The sequence below is a fragment of the Brassica oleracea genome, chromosome C6 (genome assembly GCF_000695525.1).
Source record: "Brassica oleracea var. oleracea cultivar TO1000 chromosome C6, BOL, whole genome shotgun sequence".
In the NCBI taxonomy this organism is placed as follows: Eukaryota; Viridiplantae; Streptophyta; class Magnoliopsida; order Brassicales; family Brassicaceae; genus Brassica; species Brassica oleracea.
In genome coordinates this window covers 28,596,385-28,615,338 of record NC_027753.1, presented here as the reverse complement: position 1 = coordinate 28,615,338, position 18,954 = coordinate 28,596,385, and the positions used below count along the sequence as shown (strand labels likewise).

The 18,954-nt window shown below is 35.1% G+C and overlaps 2 protein-coding genes and 2 pseudogenes across 2 annotated transcripts; 3 read left to right on the top strand and 1 right to left on the bottom strand.

Moving 5' to 3' along the window:
• The first annotated feature begins 2,428 nt into the window (after positions 1-2,428).
• Positions 2,429-4,191, top strand: LOC106297928 (annotated as a pseudogene).
• Positions 4,192-4,979: 788 nt separating this feature from the next.
• On the top strand, positions 4,980-5,799 carry LOC106299538. The gene has a single exon (XM_013735614.1). It carries the CDS (start codon positions 5,168-5,170, stop codon positions 5,672-5,674), a length of 507 nt encoding a protein of 168 aa, XP_013591068.1. The 5' UTR covers positions 4,980-5,167; the 3' UTR covers positions 5,675-5,799.
• A 551-nt stretch (positions 5,800-6,350) lies between these two features.
• On the top strand, positions 6,351-7,898 carry LOC106298630 (annotated as a pseudogene).
• Positions 7,899-8,443: 545 nt separating this feature from the next.
• Positions 8,444-18,044, bottom strand: LOC106297080 (ABC transporter G family member 25-like). The gene is made up of 4 exons (XM_013733361.1): positions 17,879-18,044; positions 16,976-17,804; positions 9,383-9,717; positions 8,444-9,284 (listed from the first exon to the last, which is right to left on the bottom strand). Exons 1-4 carry the CDS (start codon positions 17,972-17,974, stop codon positions 8,604-8,606), a joined length of 1,941 nt encoding a protein of 646 aa, XP_013588815.1. The 5' UTR covers positions 17,975-18,044; the 3' UTR covers positions 8,444-8,603.
• Positions 18,045-18,954: the final 910 nt, after the last annotated feature.

Sequence of the window (18,954 nt, the reverse complement as noted above, 5' to 3'; positions counted from 1 at the left end):
CCATGTTATTTTCAAGAAATTCTCTTCTCAGTCTTCTCTGAAGATCTCACTTCAAGGGAATGTGTACATACTTTCAAGGTAAGGTCAAGGAAACAAAGAGTTATACGCTTTTAGGTGTTTTTTTTTAATCGTGTTCTGATCTTTAAAGCTGTAAAAAATCCAGGAATGGCATCAAGAAAAGGGTTTGGGAATGCTGCAAGAAGCTGTTCTCGGTTCTCTGTTTGTGCCTTTCTTCTGGCTCTTGGACGGACGGAACAGAAAGTTATGTCTCAGAAAAGGACCCTGTCTAAGAACCATGAATACAATATATATTTAGATCTCTCTATATATAGATTCAGCGCTCAAATATATTGTGGGGTTCTTAGATCCTAACCTCTCCGGGAGATCACGTAATGCAAGATCTAGAGCTCAGAGATTTTGTGGTGTTCTTTGAATCTATTAAAAACAAAGAAGAAATCAGGTGTGCGTAAAGGAGTTGTAACTGATTCCAGTGAAGGGTGCAAGATCGGTAGAATAGAACGTCTCATGCTTCGTCTCCGCAATCCTCATCTCAGATACAAGGTTTGCGCTAAACTGAACTCATATTTGTTGTTCTATACGTCAAGCTTATTATCTTCAGTGCCTAGCTTTCTTTCTCTTTATTCAACATTTCAAATATATGTTTAGAGTTTTTTGTTGATATGAGTTTTGTCATTTAAGGGCATTGTTATGTGGCAAAAAAGCCATGCCCCTATCAGTCAAACACAGTAAAATATGAGCTTCTTTCTTTTGCTTTCTATATAAGAGCTTAAACAATCTGAAATCTTACCGACCTGATGGATTTTTAACACTTCATGTTTCTTGCAGCCAAATATAGAGGGAATATGCCATAATAAAAAAATGCTAGGGAGAAGTTTATACAATGAAAAGGCGCTCATGTATGTGGTGTTATCTATGTGGCTGCGTCCCTTGATAAGCAATGCTTCTTTTGATTACGTGTAATGCATCTATGAATGTCTTCAGAGTTGGCTTATTAATTTCATACCCTCAAGAAACATTAGATCGTTGGTGTGTTTCCTCCAATGGACCATAGTGAAGGTGAAAAATATCTGAAGCTATTTGTGATCCTAGAACCAGAAGTGACATTTTTGCCGAGGTCAAGAAAAGAAGGTTGTCTAATAGCTGCCAGTGATGGTCTTTTGGATGTAACGACCAACCAATAAGTCTAAAATAGCGAGGAAAGAGGATATGAATTTTGATGAGGGAAAATAAGCACGGTGCACCACCTATAGCAGTGATATAGAGAGGGAAAGGAATGGACCATGCTTGCCAAACAGCAGCTGAGTACGTCTTCGCCAGCTCTTCAGAAAGGAAACAAAGACTTCTTTTTTGGGTGTTAAAGTAGATGAATATGTTGATCCAAAAAAAAAAGTAGATGAATATGTTGCAATGTTTTCAGATATAACCATGTCACATTAACCTTTTCCCTTTTGTTTTTTGTTTTTTAAATCCCTAGAGTTTTTGTGATTTCATTATATTTACATAATTGTCTTTAGATCTTCAGATTTTGGTAGTTTTTCCATAGATCTGTATTTCCATCTTTATGTGTGCATGTTTCAATTTCCATGCCAAGAAGCTTAAGACAAAATAAAACACTAGATGTGTATTTTAACTGAGATTCAAACTTTTTGAGAAATAAGGAAAAATAATTCAGTTCATTTTTATCAAAGAATAAATTATTTAATAATCGTCAAAAAGTTTATTTCATATTAATGTGACGTTGTATTAAGAAAAAAACAAATAGTGTTATCCTTTTATTACCTAACTAATAATTTTTATTAAGAATACAATGCAAGTATTAAAAGCAATATTTACATTATTAATTAATCCCTCTATTTTTAAAAGATGCATATTCTAGACTTTTCACATATATTAAGAAAACTCATTAAACATGCATTGTTTTTTGTGAATAACAATTTTTCATAACTTTTACCCAGTAGAAATTCAATAAACACCATTAATTTTTTGAAACTTACAATTTTTCATAAAATCATACATTGAAAAAGTAAAAAATGTATCTTTTTGAAACAATTTTTTTTTCCAGAACATACATTTTTTAGGAACAGAGGGAGTAGTTTATATGGAATATATTTTACTGTAAACTATTTTCGTACGTTTTTGTGATTATTTGTATTTTGTTAAAAATATTTAATCAAAAGTCGCAAAATTTCAATGGAAATTTAACCGCTTTTGGAGTAGTAATATATATATATATATATATATATATATATATATATTATAGTTTTAACCTAACAAAGCATTTGACTGATTGTGACTGATATATCAAATTTAATAATATAAATTTATTCTAACTATTTACATTATTTTCAATTTATAATCGGGCTGCTCTAGTTGTAAATATTTTGTTTCTAACTAAAGAGAAAAAAGAATGGTGGCGCCGGAAATATACTCTTATCTTGACGAGCCTCGTTGGTGGATCGGCATGACAACAAGCGAGCCCTTTACCCTTTTGTTTTCTGCTACTTCCAGTGTTACTTGGTGAGATTGCCAATTTCGCTTCTTAAGCATTTGCATCGGCTATACTTGTCACTCCTCTAGGCGCACTCAGTATCATTATCAGGCAAGATAATCTACTCATGTCTCGCTCTTCACCTGTTTTGCTTTTTCTTATACACTTTTTTCTTGCTTTGAATCACAGTGCTGTCTTGGCTCATATCATATTACGGGAGAAACTACACATCTTTTGAGTTTTTGGCTGTGCTTTATGTGTTGTGGGTTCCACTACAATTGTCATGTCTCTCAAGAACAAGAAATGGATTCTGTGCTTGAAGTTTGGAATCTTGCAACAGAACCAGGTGCGTTGTATGAATGGGACTGTGATGCTCTATTGTATGAGAGATAGAACTTAAACCATCTCATGATTTTCATCAAGTTTGTTGCAGCATTCATGTGCTATGGGAGCCTGATCATTGGGGCTGCTGTATTTCTTATTATACGTTTCTGCCCCCAATATGGTCAGGCAAACGTCATGGTCTATAGTGGTATTTGTTCCCTTGTGGGATCATTATCGGTATGTAGTTCTTAATATTTAAAGTCTACAGATCCTCTTTTGGCTTTGGTATTTCAACATTTTCAAACATGTGAACAGGTAATGAATGTAAAAGCACTTGGAACAACTCTATAGGCTATATCTGTGTGACAAGTGACAACCCAGTTGAACTACTTAAACAAAGTAAGTGTACTTAAATGTTCTTTATGATAATAGTTTTGTAGTAAGATGTCTTCTTGGTAACTAAACTAGTTGCTTTGACTGCTTTCCATTTGCAGGCTCTTGATACATTCAATACAGCTATAGTATCTCTCCTGTACTACGTAATGCTCACATCGCTAACTATATTGGCCAGTGTTATCATGTTTATCAGTTTTACATATCTCGTTGTATGTAGATTGTTGCTTTGGTACATGAATCAAATGACTGCTTTTTGTGGGTTTTAAATAGGACTTGGATTGGCAAAATGGTACTCAAATTGTCACAGGAACGTGTGGTTTTTGTTACAATACTTTCTGAATCAACATATGGCTACTTTATTTCATTTACGGCTATGAGGAACGATGATATGCATAATGAATATATATGTAACACTACTAGCTAGAGTTTCAGGAACATAGCTATGCATGATTGCCATATGTTGTGTACATATAATCTTAATACCAAGTGTCTGTATCCATCTGCTCCGAGAGTTCGTAACTGATTGTTATGGCTATGTTATTACAGGTGCGCCGGTAATATTACCATTGCGTAGAAGCAAGCATACTGATAAGGATGGGTTTGAATCAGAAGACATTCCACTTAGACGCCAAAAGTCCCTGGGGTCACCATAAAAGCGTTATTAAATTGTTTCCTAGCCTAACAACGAAAAGCCACAAAGCCTCAACTTTTTTCCCCTTGTCTCGATTACCACCAACATGGACCTTGGTTCAAAGAGATCGAGAAAAGTAAAAAGGGGCAAAGAGGACGAGATCTCAGTCCAGCTCATGTTCTTTTTGGTAAATATGCTGTGAGCTCATCAAACGTATGGCATCAGTACACACCACCCACGCATAAACCCTTTTCTGACCTCTTAAGATTGTATAAACAGAGCTCGGTTTTGCCTAAACTGGTCTTCTTACAAGCATATAACTGAATGTTTTGAATTCAAGATTTGCATCTCTGATGTTTTATTGATTTAGTCTTCTACAGTATTTTTTCCTTGGTTGGTTAGTACCATTTGAAAAAAAAAAAAGATAGTTATAAAGCACATGTTTAGTCAATTGTTGAGGAAAGACTATCTTGATGAGCTGGAGTTATAACGTTGTTGATAATAGATAGAGCCAACGTTTTATAGTCATCTATTCCTCAATCAATCACTCCGCTGGTTGATGAGATGTCAAATTGAAACTGCGTTAAGTCACTCTCATAACTCTTTTTATACGTTTCATCAATTTAGGCTGTAACTGGTAAATCAAAAAAGGAATAAATGGAACAGAGAGAAATTGAATAAGGTGACTGGAATGTAGATTGTTATGAAATTTGAAAATGTGAACATAATGCATTTAATTAGATCAGATATACTGGATTTAGAGCCCTATAAAAATGGTGTCGAATTAATAAAGAAAAAAATTACATGAAATTTTTAGTATAGCGTAGGTAGAATCTTGAGACGTGGATTTCCATTAAATGGTTCAAAATGGTGAAAGTAAAACCTTTAGATGTGATCTTCGTAAGACATATAATTATCAGTTGTAAAATGGTTTGTAATATTTCTCATATTTTTTTTTTTTGTAAACTAATATTTCTCATATTTTGAAATTAGATAATAAATCAAGTGTAAAAAAAAGAACTTTCAACTTGCACATTTATGTATATGTAATCCGATTTGCAATTAGTAATGGAGGACTATAAATATAAACTACCTAAACTGGAAAATACAGTTGCCTGATTGAGAGTTAAAAATTGTTTAGACTGAAAACTTACCGTTGACTTGTAACTTGTTGTAGCAGTTGAACTACAAAAAGAAAAGAGAAAAAAAAAACAGAGCAACGAATCCAACATCACCAACAAACACACAAACTGTCTGTCCTCTTGTCTTATTCGTCATCTCTTCTGCTCTTCTCTTGATCCTTGAGAATGGCTCTGAACAGTGAGTCTTCGGAAGAATTTAGTTTTCCATTGCTTGCTTCCCAAGATTCTTCCCAAACTTCCGGCACCGATTCACCTCCACTGTGGAAACACTCGCCGGAGAAAACCCGCCGGGGATATGAAGACGGGAGATTAATCATCGGAAGATACGATGATGACAGTCAGAGGAAGAGCTTCTCTTATGTGGAAACGAGAAGTCTTTGGAACGTTAATGCAGAGGAGAAAATGGATATGTTGTGGGAAGAATTCAACGAAGAACCGCCGCCGCCACCGAGAAGCCAGAGTCTCAGGATCTATCTCGGCGGAGATAAAAAATCGTCTTTGTTTCCCGACGAGAGCTCCGCCGTGGGGTGCGGTATGAAGTTAACGAAGAAGAGACCGGCAACGAAGATGAAGATGAGTACGAACGTGTTGGTGTTAATGAGGGTATTGAAGAAAATTCTTGTTATTCGGAGTTCGTCTCAGAGATCACTAGCGAAGACTCATCCACGGTGATCTCACCGTGATAATTTTTGATTGAGGGGTTTTTATGTAGAATTCATAAATTACGGGGCTTTTGTTGAGAACAAAAAAATAAAATAATAGCCTGAAAAAATAACATTTGTAGTTTGATTGGTTCACAACAGTTAATTTTCGAGACCTGAATTTTAAGAACATATATGGATTTGGGAGTTTTTTATTTGTTTCTTCTGCTACTTGGGAGGGGGTTGATCTGAGTATGTATGAATTTGTTTGGTGAAAAATGGAAGAGGGTTAGAATAGGAGAGTGAAATGGTTATTTATTTATTCATCTGGAATGTCAGCTTTAATGGGTGTAAAATGAGAGGCGAGAGGATGGGTAATGAATAGCATGCTATATCATTCGAAGTGTCAGAGATTTGAGACGGAATACAAAGATCTGATTGTAATGATAGCGAATCCACAAGCTTGACCAAAATTTTTAACTGAACTCGAGATCATTCAAATTTTCAAGATGTATTTTCCAAATTTCAATATTAGCTATTTTTCCGAGGACGCAAATTGAAATTGCTGATTCGCTAATTAGGAATGTCCGTTTTTTTCGTAGATCTTTTTATTTTATTGATTGTTTAGAATAGTTAAAAAAAAAAAAAAAAAAAAAAAAAGGTGTAAAATGAGTGCGATGGTGCGCCATTGCAAGTTACAACAACCAAGAGGGTGATCAACCGTTGCCCTTACCCTCTAACAGATCCAGAGGTTTAGATCTTGGAATAGTCAGAACATTCTGATTCATAGAGAAGGTCTCAAGATCATTCGTCTAGTCTCTCCGTCTACGTTAACCTGAAGAACCAAAAAATATACGATTGATTTCTTTCTAAATCTGAATCCTCAAAATCGAATCTTCAGATCGTTGCAATGGATTAATCCCGCCGCGAAACTTCCGATGTTGCATTCGGTGATGGCTCCGACGCGGAACCTAATCAGAGACGAAGAGCTCGGAGCGATCTCAGACGACGACGATTCGCCCTCTGGAAAACGATCAAAGCTCGATCGGTTCCCTCTCAGCCGATGGGAACTCGCGGTGTCTCTCGGCGTCTTCCTCGTCTTCTCATCTGGTCTCTTCTGCATCTACATCACCATGCCCGCTGCAGAATTCGGCAAGCTCAAGCTCCCAAGAAGCATCTCTGATCTCCGCTTGCTCAGGTAACTGATCAAGAATCAAACTTTGTTAATAGGTTAATCGATGTTTTGATCAATGCTGAGCTTCTTGATAGTGTCAATGTCAAAACTTGAGAAGGTGGGTATCTTGAAAGTTGTAATCTTGTTTTGGTTTCAGAGACAATCTAGCAAACTACGCGAATGAGTACCCGGCGCAGTTCGTTTTAGGGTACTGTGCCACCTACATTTTCATGCAGACGTTCATGATTCCAGGGACTATCTTCATGTCGCTTTTAGCTGGAGCTCTCTTCGGGGTTATCAAAGGTGTTATCTTGGTTGTTTTCAACGCAACAGCCGTTGATTACTTGGCTATGGCCTGACAAATTAAGATTCTTTCAGGCCGAGGTAGAAGTAGAACTCAATAACCTTTATGAGAAACTCTTCATTTGGGGGCTTGTGATGATTGCTTGTGTGTTGTACAGATTGGCAAGCGTAGAGATAAGCTTCTGAACTATATGTTGTTTCTGAGGATAACACCAACACTGCCAAATCTATTCATCAATTTGGCTTCTCCGATAGTTGATGTACCTTTTCATGTCTTCTTTTTGGCGACATTGGTCGGTCTCATTCCCGCAGCTTATATAACCGTCAGGGTAAAGCTCTTTTGCTCCTTCTCCATCTCTCCTTTTGGTATACCTAACTAGAGCTTGAATTTTTGGTGTTTATATTGCAGGCTGGCCTCGCTATTGGAGATCTCAAATCGGCGAAGGATCTGTATGATTTCAAGACGTTGTCAGTGCTTTTCCTCATCGGTTTTATCTCCATACTTCCAACAATACTGAAAAGAAAGAAGATATATGAGTAAACCAAGGAGTAGTATATTTACAATACACAGGGTGGCTTAACTTTTGGATGCCATTAAAGCCTGACAGAGTCAAGAGTACATTTCTTAACTAAATACAGGACACAACAATGTTGATTCGCTTATAGTTCTTTTTTGGTGAGTATAATTAAGAGAGTACAGAATCAATACATTTTTGTTGCCCACAAGATATCTTACTGATACATTTTTGATTCTTGATTATTATCAGTTCTTGCTATATCTTTTATGAAACATGAACTAGAAAATAAAACTTCTCTTAGAACAATATATTGAATTAACTGGATGCTCAACAACTCACGACATTATTTTAGTTAGATACTAGTTCCCAAAGCCAGAGCAGTACAACAAGAAGCTACTACTCTCTGTAAAACACCGGATTAAGTTCTGCAGAAGTTGGATACACAAAGTCAAACTTAGGTCAACTTGAAACCACCACCAACAGGTTTGTGCAACTGGTAGGTCTTGCTAGGCACAACTTGAATCACACCTGGTTATTCTCTGCAACACCCCCAAAAAAATATCATATGAGATAAAATATAGCAAGAAAAATAAAACATCGGTAAGTATCTTGTGAGAGGCTAAAATTCTTCTTGTGCATTTATCAATTAAAAGCTTTCTAAGTTGCAAGTATTGGACAAGTATGAAAAGAAAAGAAAACGTACTGGATATCTTGGCTATTTGGTCATGTGTGAGCTTTCTTAGCAGCTTCTTCGCTGTACTTAGCCATATAAGAAACATTTATCCTTTGATATATACACAACCAGTGAAATGTAATAGATGGAAATATACATTTCATTGTAATCAACTAAAAGCCTTTTTGTCATTTTAGTTTCACATTTAAAAACAAAAAAAAAACACCGGAAAATCGAACAAACTAAACCCCCTAGTCATTTGTTTATTTAACATTTTCCCTCTCAGCTTATTTTAAAGTTTTATACGCCTTAAAGCCAAGTACGCTAACATTCTATAACCAACAAACATGAAAAACAAAACGGTAACGCTGGTCCACAGTTCAATATCTCCGACCACTTCCTCCTCCATAAATCGGCACCCATCAGTCCTAGCCGCTCCTTCCGTTCTCTTTAACTCGCATCCAAACATCCCCAATATCTCTTCACCATTTCCATACTGGATTGCGATCATTAGACGGTAACAATAAAACGTCGTGGAAACATATTTCATCCACACCATTCCAGATGGCACTTTGTTCACGTAGAAACCGCCGGTTAGAACAAACGCTAGCATGGTCACCGTCACGATCGTGGACGCTTTTTTAGCATCCATGAGCGCTGCACCTAGTGCAAGTCCGAGTCCCTGGGAAGCTAAAACGTATAGCAATAATACAGAAAGTGTGAGGAGGAAAGGGACTAGCCCTGGGCGTAGACCGACCATCCAGTAAGTTAGTGTCAAGAACGCTGCCGGAAGAACCAGTTCCATGGAGAGTGATCCGATGACGTGAGCCATGAAGTAAGATGAGAGTGTGTACATACCAGACGCACGTTCTCGAGTGAAAATCGCTCGCTCTTGTGGAAACGTGAAAACCGCGTTAAATGACGGAAGTACCCCCCAGAAAATGGATATGAAGAAGAGTAGACCTAATCGGTCCTGTAATAACAACATTATCGTTAAGAAAAACGCCAAACTAAACAAAACAATGTTTGTTATCGTTGTTATGTCGGGTTAATAATGTTTTATATACTTACATGGACGTCTCGAAAATCGGAATGCCACCACATGAGACCCGCCAGTAGTGAAGCCGCGACGACTTGGAAAACGCGAAGTGCGTCGAAGGATTCATGGCGTCGTTCTTTTATGAGCCTGTGGAGGAGAATGCAAAGCTGGCTGAACCATGTTGTGAAGCCAGACACTATTCCACGAGCGTTTGTCTCCGTTTTCACAAAACGCACGTTCTCTCGAGAAGGTGTCGCTTCCATGTAGGTTTTAACGTTTGGGGCTAGCAATGTGTCGTAGGCACCTGCCAACGTTTGTCTCACGTTTGGTTTTTCCCGTTCCGTTGCACCGTCAATCTGACAAACACCTGCACATGCAAGTGTTATTAAATCCCAGTCAGCTTTTAGATAAATTGCGTATAATAATCAATATTTTTTGGATAGTTTCCTGTCTACCCACTAATGCATAGGAAATATCTGATTCGCTAGTTGGATATTTAATAAATTAGTAAATCAAAAGATTCAGGGTGGTTAATTGATATCAACCAATCAATGTCTAACTTTTATCTCTTAAACTATAAATTAATGAAATTGGACTGCTCAAGTTATCATTCAAATAGGGGAAAGTTAATTGGCCGATGGAATAATTAGTTAAATATCCTAAACATGAAAAACAGAAGACAATTCAGTGTGGCATTGAACCGAATAGAGGTGATTCAACAAATCGTCTTCTTTGTACCGACCATACAAATATATTTAAACAGGTTTTGAAAGTGTTTTTTTTTTAGGAATATGGGAGAATGACTCCCAATTTATTTAAAAAAGAAATTCAAACTTCAGCTTACAATACGAATTTGTCGTGGCCGCAACGGTCCAGCAACATCCTCATGAACTAAAACAGCGACCTCAATCGGTGCCACAACAAAACTATGAAAACCAAACGGAAGAGAAAATGTAAGGTTAGCCAAACCATCAGCTAAGCGGTTTGCTTTCCTATGTACACATGAACGAATCGGACCAGCCAGTCCCTTGTCAAGAAGCCATGGCACAAACGTACCAGGAAAGACAGCGGATGAGTATCCCCAATCCCTATCGTAAGAAACTCCATCATCATAGAATCGACCTCTACCTCCAGCCTTCTCACCCCTTTCTTTCAAGCAACCACTAAACCATAGTACACACCCTATAACTCCGCTAATGGTGCCGTACAACTACCTATATTAATCGCAAAACCACCACACCACTCGCCTTCTCCGTTTCGCAGTGCTCCCCCTGCAGCCGCCGGCCCCGGGCTCCCATGTGATGCCCCGTTCGTGTTCAGTTTCATCCACCCCACACAAGGTGGCTTCCATCCACCCTACACAAGGTGGCTTCCATCCCACCATTATCTCAACCATATGTCTCTCCTTTATGTGAGCATTCTCTACTCTATTCGCTACTATAACTCCCATTTGTTTATTAATCTAACTAAAGTAAATATCTTTAAATTAATAAATTGACTTATTTACAGGTAATGGAGGTCGGATTTGCGGAAAAGCTGACCCAGCCAAGGTGGAGAGGCGAAAGACTCCACCCAAGAAAAGCATAAGGTGGCCACTACGGTGATCTTATTTCTTAATGTTACCTACTTCATTGATTCCATTTTTTTAAAAAAATGGAAAAACTTGAAAATCAAGTAAATATAGTGTTTGAATTTAACTTTTAATACGATAAGCTTTTTTGGACAAAAAAAAACGATGGAAGACTATATTTGCGAAGTGATTTTGCCAAATGTCTTCTCTATAATCAATTTTACAAAACAAATATGACATGGCTATTGAAATTGATTACATGACTTCTGGAAAAAATATGACATGGATAATTTCATTTAATGTTGATTTATATTTTTGGCAAATTTATTAGAATATGGTAATAATTCATATATTACATTTAATATTGATACTTATTTTTGGCAAAAAATTTTAAATATGGTAATAGTTCATACATCATCTATAAAATAAATATATTCATATAACATTTCAAATTTTGAAATATTATTATTTTTTATAATTATACAATTTGTATCACGAAAGCTTTCAAAAATTTCTACAATTTTTTAAAAATTTAAATATCTAATCATAAGATCATTAGTTTTTAATATACCTAGAAAATTTATAAATATTGTTTAGACTAAATTTTTGATAATTATACAATTGTATATCATTTTTATTAGTTTTATACAAATTGATTTAATATATATCAAATCTATATTAAATATTAGTAAGAAAATAGTAAAATCTATAATATTTAATAAATTTTATTTTTAAATATAAGTTAAATTAAAAAATTCCTTACTGCACATGGTGCAAGAAAACACCTAGTAAACTTATACAAAATAAGCCGAATAGGTTTTAGTTCCTAACACGTGTTAAGCTTACTTTTTTTTACTTATCAACAGGATTATCAAAAAGATTTTTTTTTTTTAGCCATCTGAAGTATTTCATTAATTAAACCTTACTGATAAAAAAGTTTCATGAACAAAAAACAAAACGGTACACAAGCTGAACCTAGACTATTTCTTCGATCATTATCAAAAACAAGAGAGCACCAACTAGGTTGACCTCTAGCAACATATGAATGGTATCTATTACCAGTCACAACACTAACAGCTATCATACGGGCTCCTACATTATGAATGGCGGGTGTTGACTGAATCTTCTATCAAAAAGATAAAATTGAATTTTGGGGAAGAAAAGTCAGAGAAAGTCAATAATAAATTAACAATGCATATTCAAGCTAAGTACTCAACAAGTGTAATCCATCAAATATCACAGCCAGCTTATGGAAAAGAAATGATTTTGGAGCAGAAAAATTAATTTATGTTGTTCTTTTCTTTCAATTAAGTTGATCAATAAGTTCGGGCAAGTGGAGTTTCTTGTTGTATTTTGACGTAGAAAGTAATATCTAACATTTTCTGATGATGAAAATATAACAAATGCTTTTAGTAGCGAATAACTAGTCAAACGATATTCTTGCTTAGTAGATCATGTGACTATCAACTTCCCAACCATAAGTTCAAAAAAAAAACTTTCCAGCTATGCAAAATCACATACATGCAAAACACACACGCACAGACACATATATATGCATATATAGATGTAATAGATCGAATGATCACGTGGATGATTGCAGGTCAAATAAATGGGACTTTTCTCGAAGATACAATACAAAGAACGTTTGAATGTCGAGCATATGTTAGTGGAGACAAAAGAAATTACTGCCCACCAAAATTAACAACTTAGATCTAATACTAAATGATATGCCATCGTGCGCCACAAACTATTTCTATGTGCCATATTTATCCCTTATTATTATTGTGTTCTTACCCTACCTATGGCGTCACCAGAGTATACATTAGACATACCATGTGCGTGCATATATATATATAGACATACATATGTTTGTCATCATTAATAATTAAAAAAAAAACACCAAACAGAAATGGAAAGTCATTGCCGAAGACCAATACAGCCTTATGAGTTTTTGTTTGGTCTTGGGTTACACAGTTAGTGAGTTTGGTCTTGGGTTACAAGTTAGTCATTAACTGCAATGTAGCAATCCCTAGAAAAACCATTCGTACAATTTGTTGGTACTTCTTAACTTGTTTTGGATAAAGCAAAAGACAAATTGGAATATACTCCTTTCGTTTCAATTTAATTATCCTTTTAGACTTCTATATACATATTAAAAAATTATTTAATTATATATATGTAGGGCATGACTGGTTAAGACGCAGCGGTTACAGCTGCGGATGCGGAAGTTTGCGAAAGCGGGTAGTTGCGATTTCAAGCTTTATTAAGTGTTTCGTATGACTGGCATAACGTTTGAAAATTGTTGCGTTTGCATGTCATTTTTTACTGCTTTAACCATAGATGCAAAAAATCAATTAACAAAAAAATGATTTAATAGACAAAAAGTTTAATTACAAAAATGATAATTTTAAACCCCAATATAAAATAATAAGTATTAAATTATATTTAAAAATAGTATTATTATAATAAATATAAAAATTATATTTATAAATTGTACTATTGTAATAAATATAAAAATTATATTTATAAATTGTACTACTGTAATAAATATAAAAATTTTATTTATAAAATCATAGTTTTAAAATTTTATATATATATATATATATATATATATTAGTATTTATAAAAACTTATTTATAATTATTTAGTTTTATATTTACATAATTTTTACAACAAAAACAATTACCCACCTGCAACCGCAAACTCTAGCTGGAACCAACTTTTGATTTTGATAGGTTTGGAGCGGTGTAAAGCGGTTTGTAACGTTTTGTGTGATTATTGTAAAACGCCGACAACCGCTACCAACTGCAAAAATTGTGTTTACGAGTGGTACCGGAGAAACCAGTCAGACCCTTACTAAATCAAAACATCCAGGGCCGGCTTATTAGGGGGGACAAGCGGTGCGACCGCCCCGGATCCAAGCCCGTGTCCCCCCGTATAATACTAATTAAGGAGCCCAATTATTTTATAATCTATATTTTTATATATATAAAATTATAAATATAATAAATAAAATTGAAAAGGACCCAAATTATTTGATATGTATATAGTTTTATTTTCATTACAAAATATTATTGATTAAATTTTAAAAACATTTTAAACATTATCTACATATAAATTTTAGAGGATAAAAAAAAATATTTTTCGCCCTATGACCCGTAACAGTGTTGAGCCGGCCCTCAAAACATCACTACCAATACAGTTAACCACATTGCAACTAATAAAAAAATAGATTAAAATATAAAATTAATAGTTTTTACATTAACACTACTTATTTTGAAACACAAATTTTACTTTACAACGATAATTAAACTGAAACGAACGGAGTATTAACGTGACCCATGTGCATTAAAGACTTGTGATTTCTTCCTTTTTTTGATAAAAAAAGACTTGTGATTTTTTTTGGATCAAAAAAGACTTGTGATTTCATTTTCATTTTTCTATTCGAAAGAAAATGTAAACTTACATAGCCATGACGAATTCTTGTAATCACGATAAGACTCGGAAAAACATTGTGAAGGAGTTAATACCATGAGTAATCGTAGTTTTTTAGTTGTGATTCTTAATTTCGGCTAAGAGACGATTCTTAGTTTTTTTAGATTTTAATTAAGAAAAGTTAAGAACCGTCTCTTAAATAAAAAATATACGAGCCGTAACTTATCCAAAAAGTGTTAAAAAAAAACATATCAAATCATAAATTAAGAATTCCGGCTAAAAATGGTTAAAAGACCGGGATTAATCATGTCCTAAGAATAATATCCAATTCCCAAGGAACTGGTATTTAATGCTTCGATGAGTTTCGAGAGAGGGAAACTGAAAACCAGGGATAGTTGCGAGAGCGTGATTGGGTCCTTTCAGGCGGTTAACCATTAAAGTAAAAGTTTCCTAAATCAAGGATGTATTGGAAACACGGAACTGCGGACAATTCAAAACCACGCACTTCGAAAGCCACAGAAAATTAAAGAGAGAGTGAGAAGTCTACTTCGCGATTGAAACACTGAACAATAAGGAAACTTTATAACTAGTTGTCTTAAAAAAAAAAAGAGAAAACAAATTATTGGGAAAACAGAACACACGTATAAAGATACTTTATCAGCTTCAAATTAAGTGTTGATGTAAAATAAAAATTTGTTATAAAATAATATTATTTTATGATTTTATGCAATTTTACATTAATTTAAACTTTTGCATCTGATTATATGCAATTTTACATTAATTTAAACTTTTGCATCTGATTAAGTTAAAAAAAATGTTATATAATTTTGAGAATAAATTAATTAAAACATTTAACTAATTTTTAATCAGTGTAAAGAAACTTTACCTGATATTTAATTTGAAATTAAAGAGTTTGAAAACCCTTTAAATGAAATTTACTGTATGAATAGATGGTAAACCATAAATTTTTAATAATTTTTAATATGCGTGAAAAAACACAATAGCAAGGGTTTGAAACGATTACGTCATCTTATAAAACTCATAAGACACGCGGTGGTTCGTTACTTAAATAAAGCATGTTCCCGAAAACAAAAATTAAGAAAAAGCACCGTTTTAGTAGTGTAAATGTATAAGGTTTTTATATAAAAGCAAGGAATAACATTTATTCAGATGATATAATATGCCAAAGTTGAAACCCAAAAATATGTGGCATACACGAAAAGAGAAAAAGAAAGAAAACACGTATCCCAATTGCCCATAACATCAAAAAGCCACCCTTCGATTATCAACTCTACTTTAAAAATTAGTATAAACTTTAGAATAAACAATTATTAGAAAAATATGCTACATAAGTTCCCTTTACCATAAAAGAATAGGGTATGTAAATGTAAGTAAAATTACTACTAATATCATTTACTACTAATGTAACGCTAGACTAATGTAATACTAGTAGACTAGCGTTTTGTGTAGGCTTCAAATAAATTACCAACTATTAGTATAAAGCCATAACGTAAGAGCATCTTTATCGCATATACGTTTTTTTTTTCTGTTTTTCTGATTTAAAAAAAACTTAAAATCAAACCAATTCAACAGACGTCTCCTATTTCGCGATTTCTGGAGGCGTTTACTCTGGTTTTAGTGGAACCCACATCCATTTTTTCCTAAAAACTCATCCTAAAAACGTGGGATAAATGTGTTCTAAGAGTCAACTAGAGAATCATCGTAGCTTAGACTTGTATAGTTCTCATCGTACGGCACAACAGATCCAGGATCTCATTTTAGGGTGGTCATAAAATACGGGTTTTGGCCCAATAAAACAACAATTAGAGAAAACAAATTAAAAAATACACATGTAGTGCCGAACCTGTAAGTTATAGTGTCAGTAGATGAATTATGTAACCAACTGATCTAACAAAATCTTCAACAATACGTGCTAAAAGTACAATTATATAATTTAACCTATGTCATATGAGACCCTATTACTCCACGTAGGTCCGCCTCTGGGACGGCGGCGATAACGACTATAAGTATGCCATTTATTAGAGCATTTTTATCCCTAAAAAACCTAAGGTTTAAAAAAAAAAAATTAAAAAGCAAACCAATCTCGGATCGCCACGAGTCAGTGGGGTCCGCGAACAGTGTAAGAAACTCACTAAAATTAGTTCTTAATTAGTAGTTTTTGTAACCGATCCTTAAGGGTTTTGTGGAGGTCCACGCACTAAGAACCTCGGTAAGGATCTCAGATAAACATGCTCTTACTCTCTTGGGGTCGAGCTGCTATTTTCACAGTAGTATTTTTCAATACAAATATGAAATATCTAACCCTCCTCACATGAGTATTTATGCATGGTTACGGAATCAAGGAACCATATACGTACTACATACACGTATAGGAGGACCACCCAAAACTCCAAAGGACGATTTCATATTCAAAAATTCTTTTTGTCCTATCATCAGTCAATTGATGTAATCATAATACTATTCAAGCAAAGAATTAATCATGATGTATGTTAATAAGTAATAATGCGTGTTAGTGTTACACTATATACATGAAAGTCATGATGTTAACTAATTAAAAGCTGATTTTTTTAAAAAAACGGGATTTTAAATGGGAACGTACCGTTAGCAAGGTCGAGAAGGAAGTCAGCCGGATTCATCGGAAACGCTGGCGAGAATCCGACGGAGTCGAAGTACGCCATGGTGTCACGTCCTTTACCGTAGAACAAACACCTCCCTTCACTCAAAAGCAGCACAGTATCAAACATCTGAAACGCACGGCTCGACGGCTGGTGGATAGACGTCACCACCGTCTTTCCTTTCCCATGAGCCATCCCGGCTAGCGTCTGTACCAGCCGAAGAGCTGCCGTCGCGTCAAGCCCGGACGTGGGCTCGTCAAGAACCAGAAGGCTCGGGTTGATGAGTAGCTCGTGAGCTAAGCTCACACGTTTCCTCTCACCACCCGAGATCCCTCTAATGAAAGTGTTCCCCACGACTGTGTTTTCGCATTTCTCGAGCCCTAGCTCCGATATCACCGACTCGGCCGCTTTTATTTTATCGTCTCTGGTTAGACAACGAGGGAGACGGAGCAAGGCCACGAAAATTAGGGTTTCCCGTACGGTTAAGTGAGGGTAGAGTAGATCGTCCTGGGCCACGAACCCGGTACGTTTTAACGTTTGCTTCGTTGGTTTAGCGTTGTTGGCTAGTATATTTCCGGTGAGGCCTGGTCCATGGAGTCTCCCTGCGACGGCGTTAAGCAACGTTGATTTACCGCTTCCCGATGGTCCAAGAACGGCCATAAACTCGCCGGGTGACACCATTCCGGTGACTCCACTAAGTATCGTCCTCTCCGTCGTTCTAGTCTCATCGGACGGTTTGTGATCTAGTCCCAGTAACTTCTTGATCTTACTTGAGTCAACATGGAGTTTCACTCGGTAACATACATCGACAAACTAAAACAAAGGTACGAGTTAAGACCAGAGTCAAAGCGAGTCAACGACATGAACTCAGTGAGTGTTTGTGTTACCTTGAGGGTGATTGGGGGCTCACGAGGAACTTGAGGGAGACCAGCTGTTGAATCTGGACGGTTGATTTGATTTTCAACACCGTCAAAACCTGACATTATTTTTATTTAGTACTTTCTGATGGCAAACTTAAACGGAGTTAGAGAGAGAGGTGAGTTATGTAGAAGGCTGAATCTCGGGGTGAGATGCTGAGAGCTCTATTTATGGAGAGGAGAATGGCAAGTTGGTGACACGTCAGCAAAGTGATGGTTATTGACAAAGTGACACGTGGCATATAGTATAAAGCCAGCTGGCGACTGCTGAAAGGAATTGGGTCTTGGAAAAAAGTGGTTTTATTTTTCCTTAATTTGTCACTTTAAAATCTCTTTATTTTCATGCCTTTCTTTTTCGACTTTTTCTTAGGTTTACCCCCCATAGAATAGAATGAACCTTTAGGTTCACCAACCAATAGAAAATTGTCATTTTAGATCTAGTGTCTTTTAATTAAGGAAACAAAATAACTTGCCAAATTATATTATGCTTTTAAAATAAAAAATAAAAAATAAAATAAATAAAAATAACAATAGTTCTAAGAAAAGATTATTTAAAAAAAAAATTATTTTTAAGATTTAGAGTTTAGTATTTAAGATTTATAATTTAGAATTTATCCAAATGTTTAGTGTTTTTCCAAGGGTTTAGAGTTTACCTAAGGGTTTAGAGTTTACCCAAGGGTTTAGGGTTTACCCAAGGGTTTAAGATTTTCCCAAGGGTTTAGGGTTTAGGATTAGAGTTTAGGGTTTAGTGTTTTGTTGACAACATGTTTAGTGTTTTTCCAAGGGTTTAGGGGTTTACCCAAAGATTTAGGGTTTAAGATTTGAGTTTAGGGTTTAGTATCTGAGTTTAGGGTTTAGTGTTTTGTTGACAACATTATTTTTTTTTTTGAATTCGTTTTTTATATATTATTTTTATTTATTTTTAAATTTTATTTTGAAAAAATAATATAATTTGCTAAGTTATTTGGTTTCCTTAATTAAAAGATACTAAATTTAAAATGATAATTTTCTATTGGTTGAAAGTTCACACTAGGGGTGAACCCAAT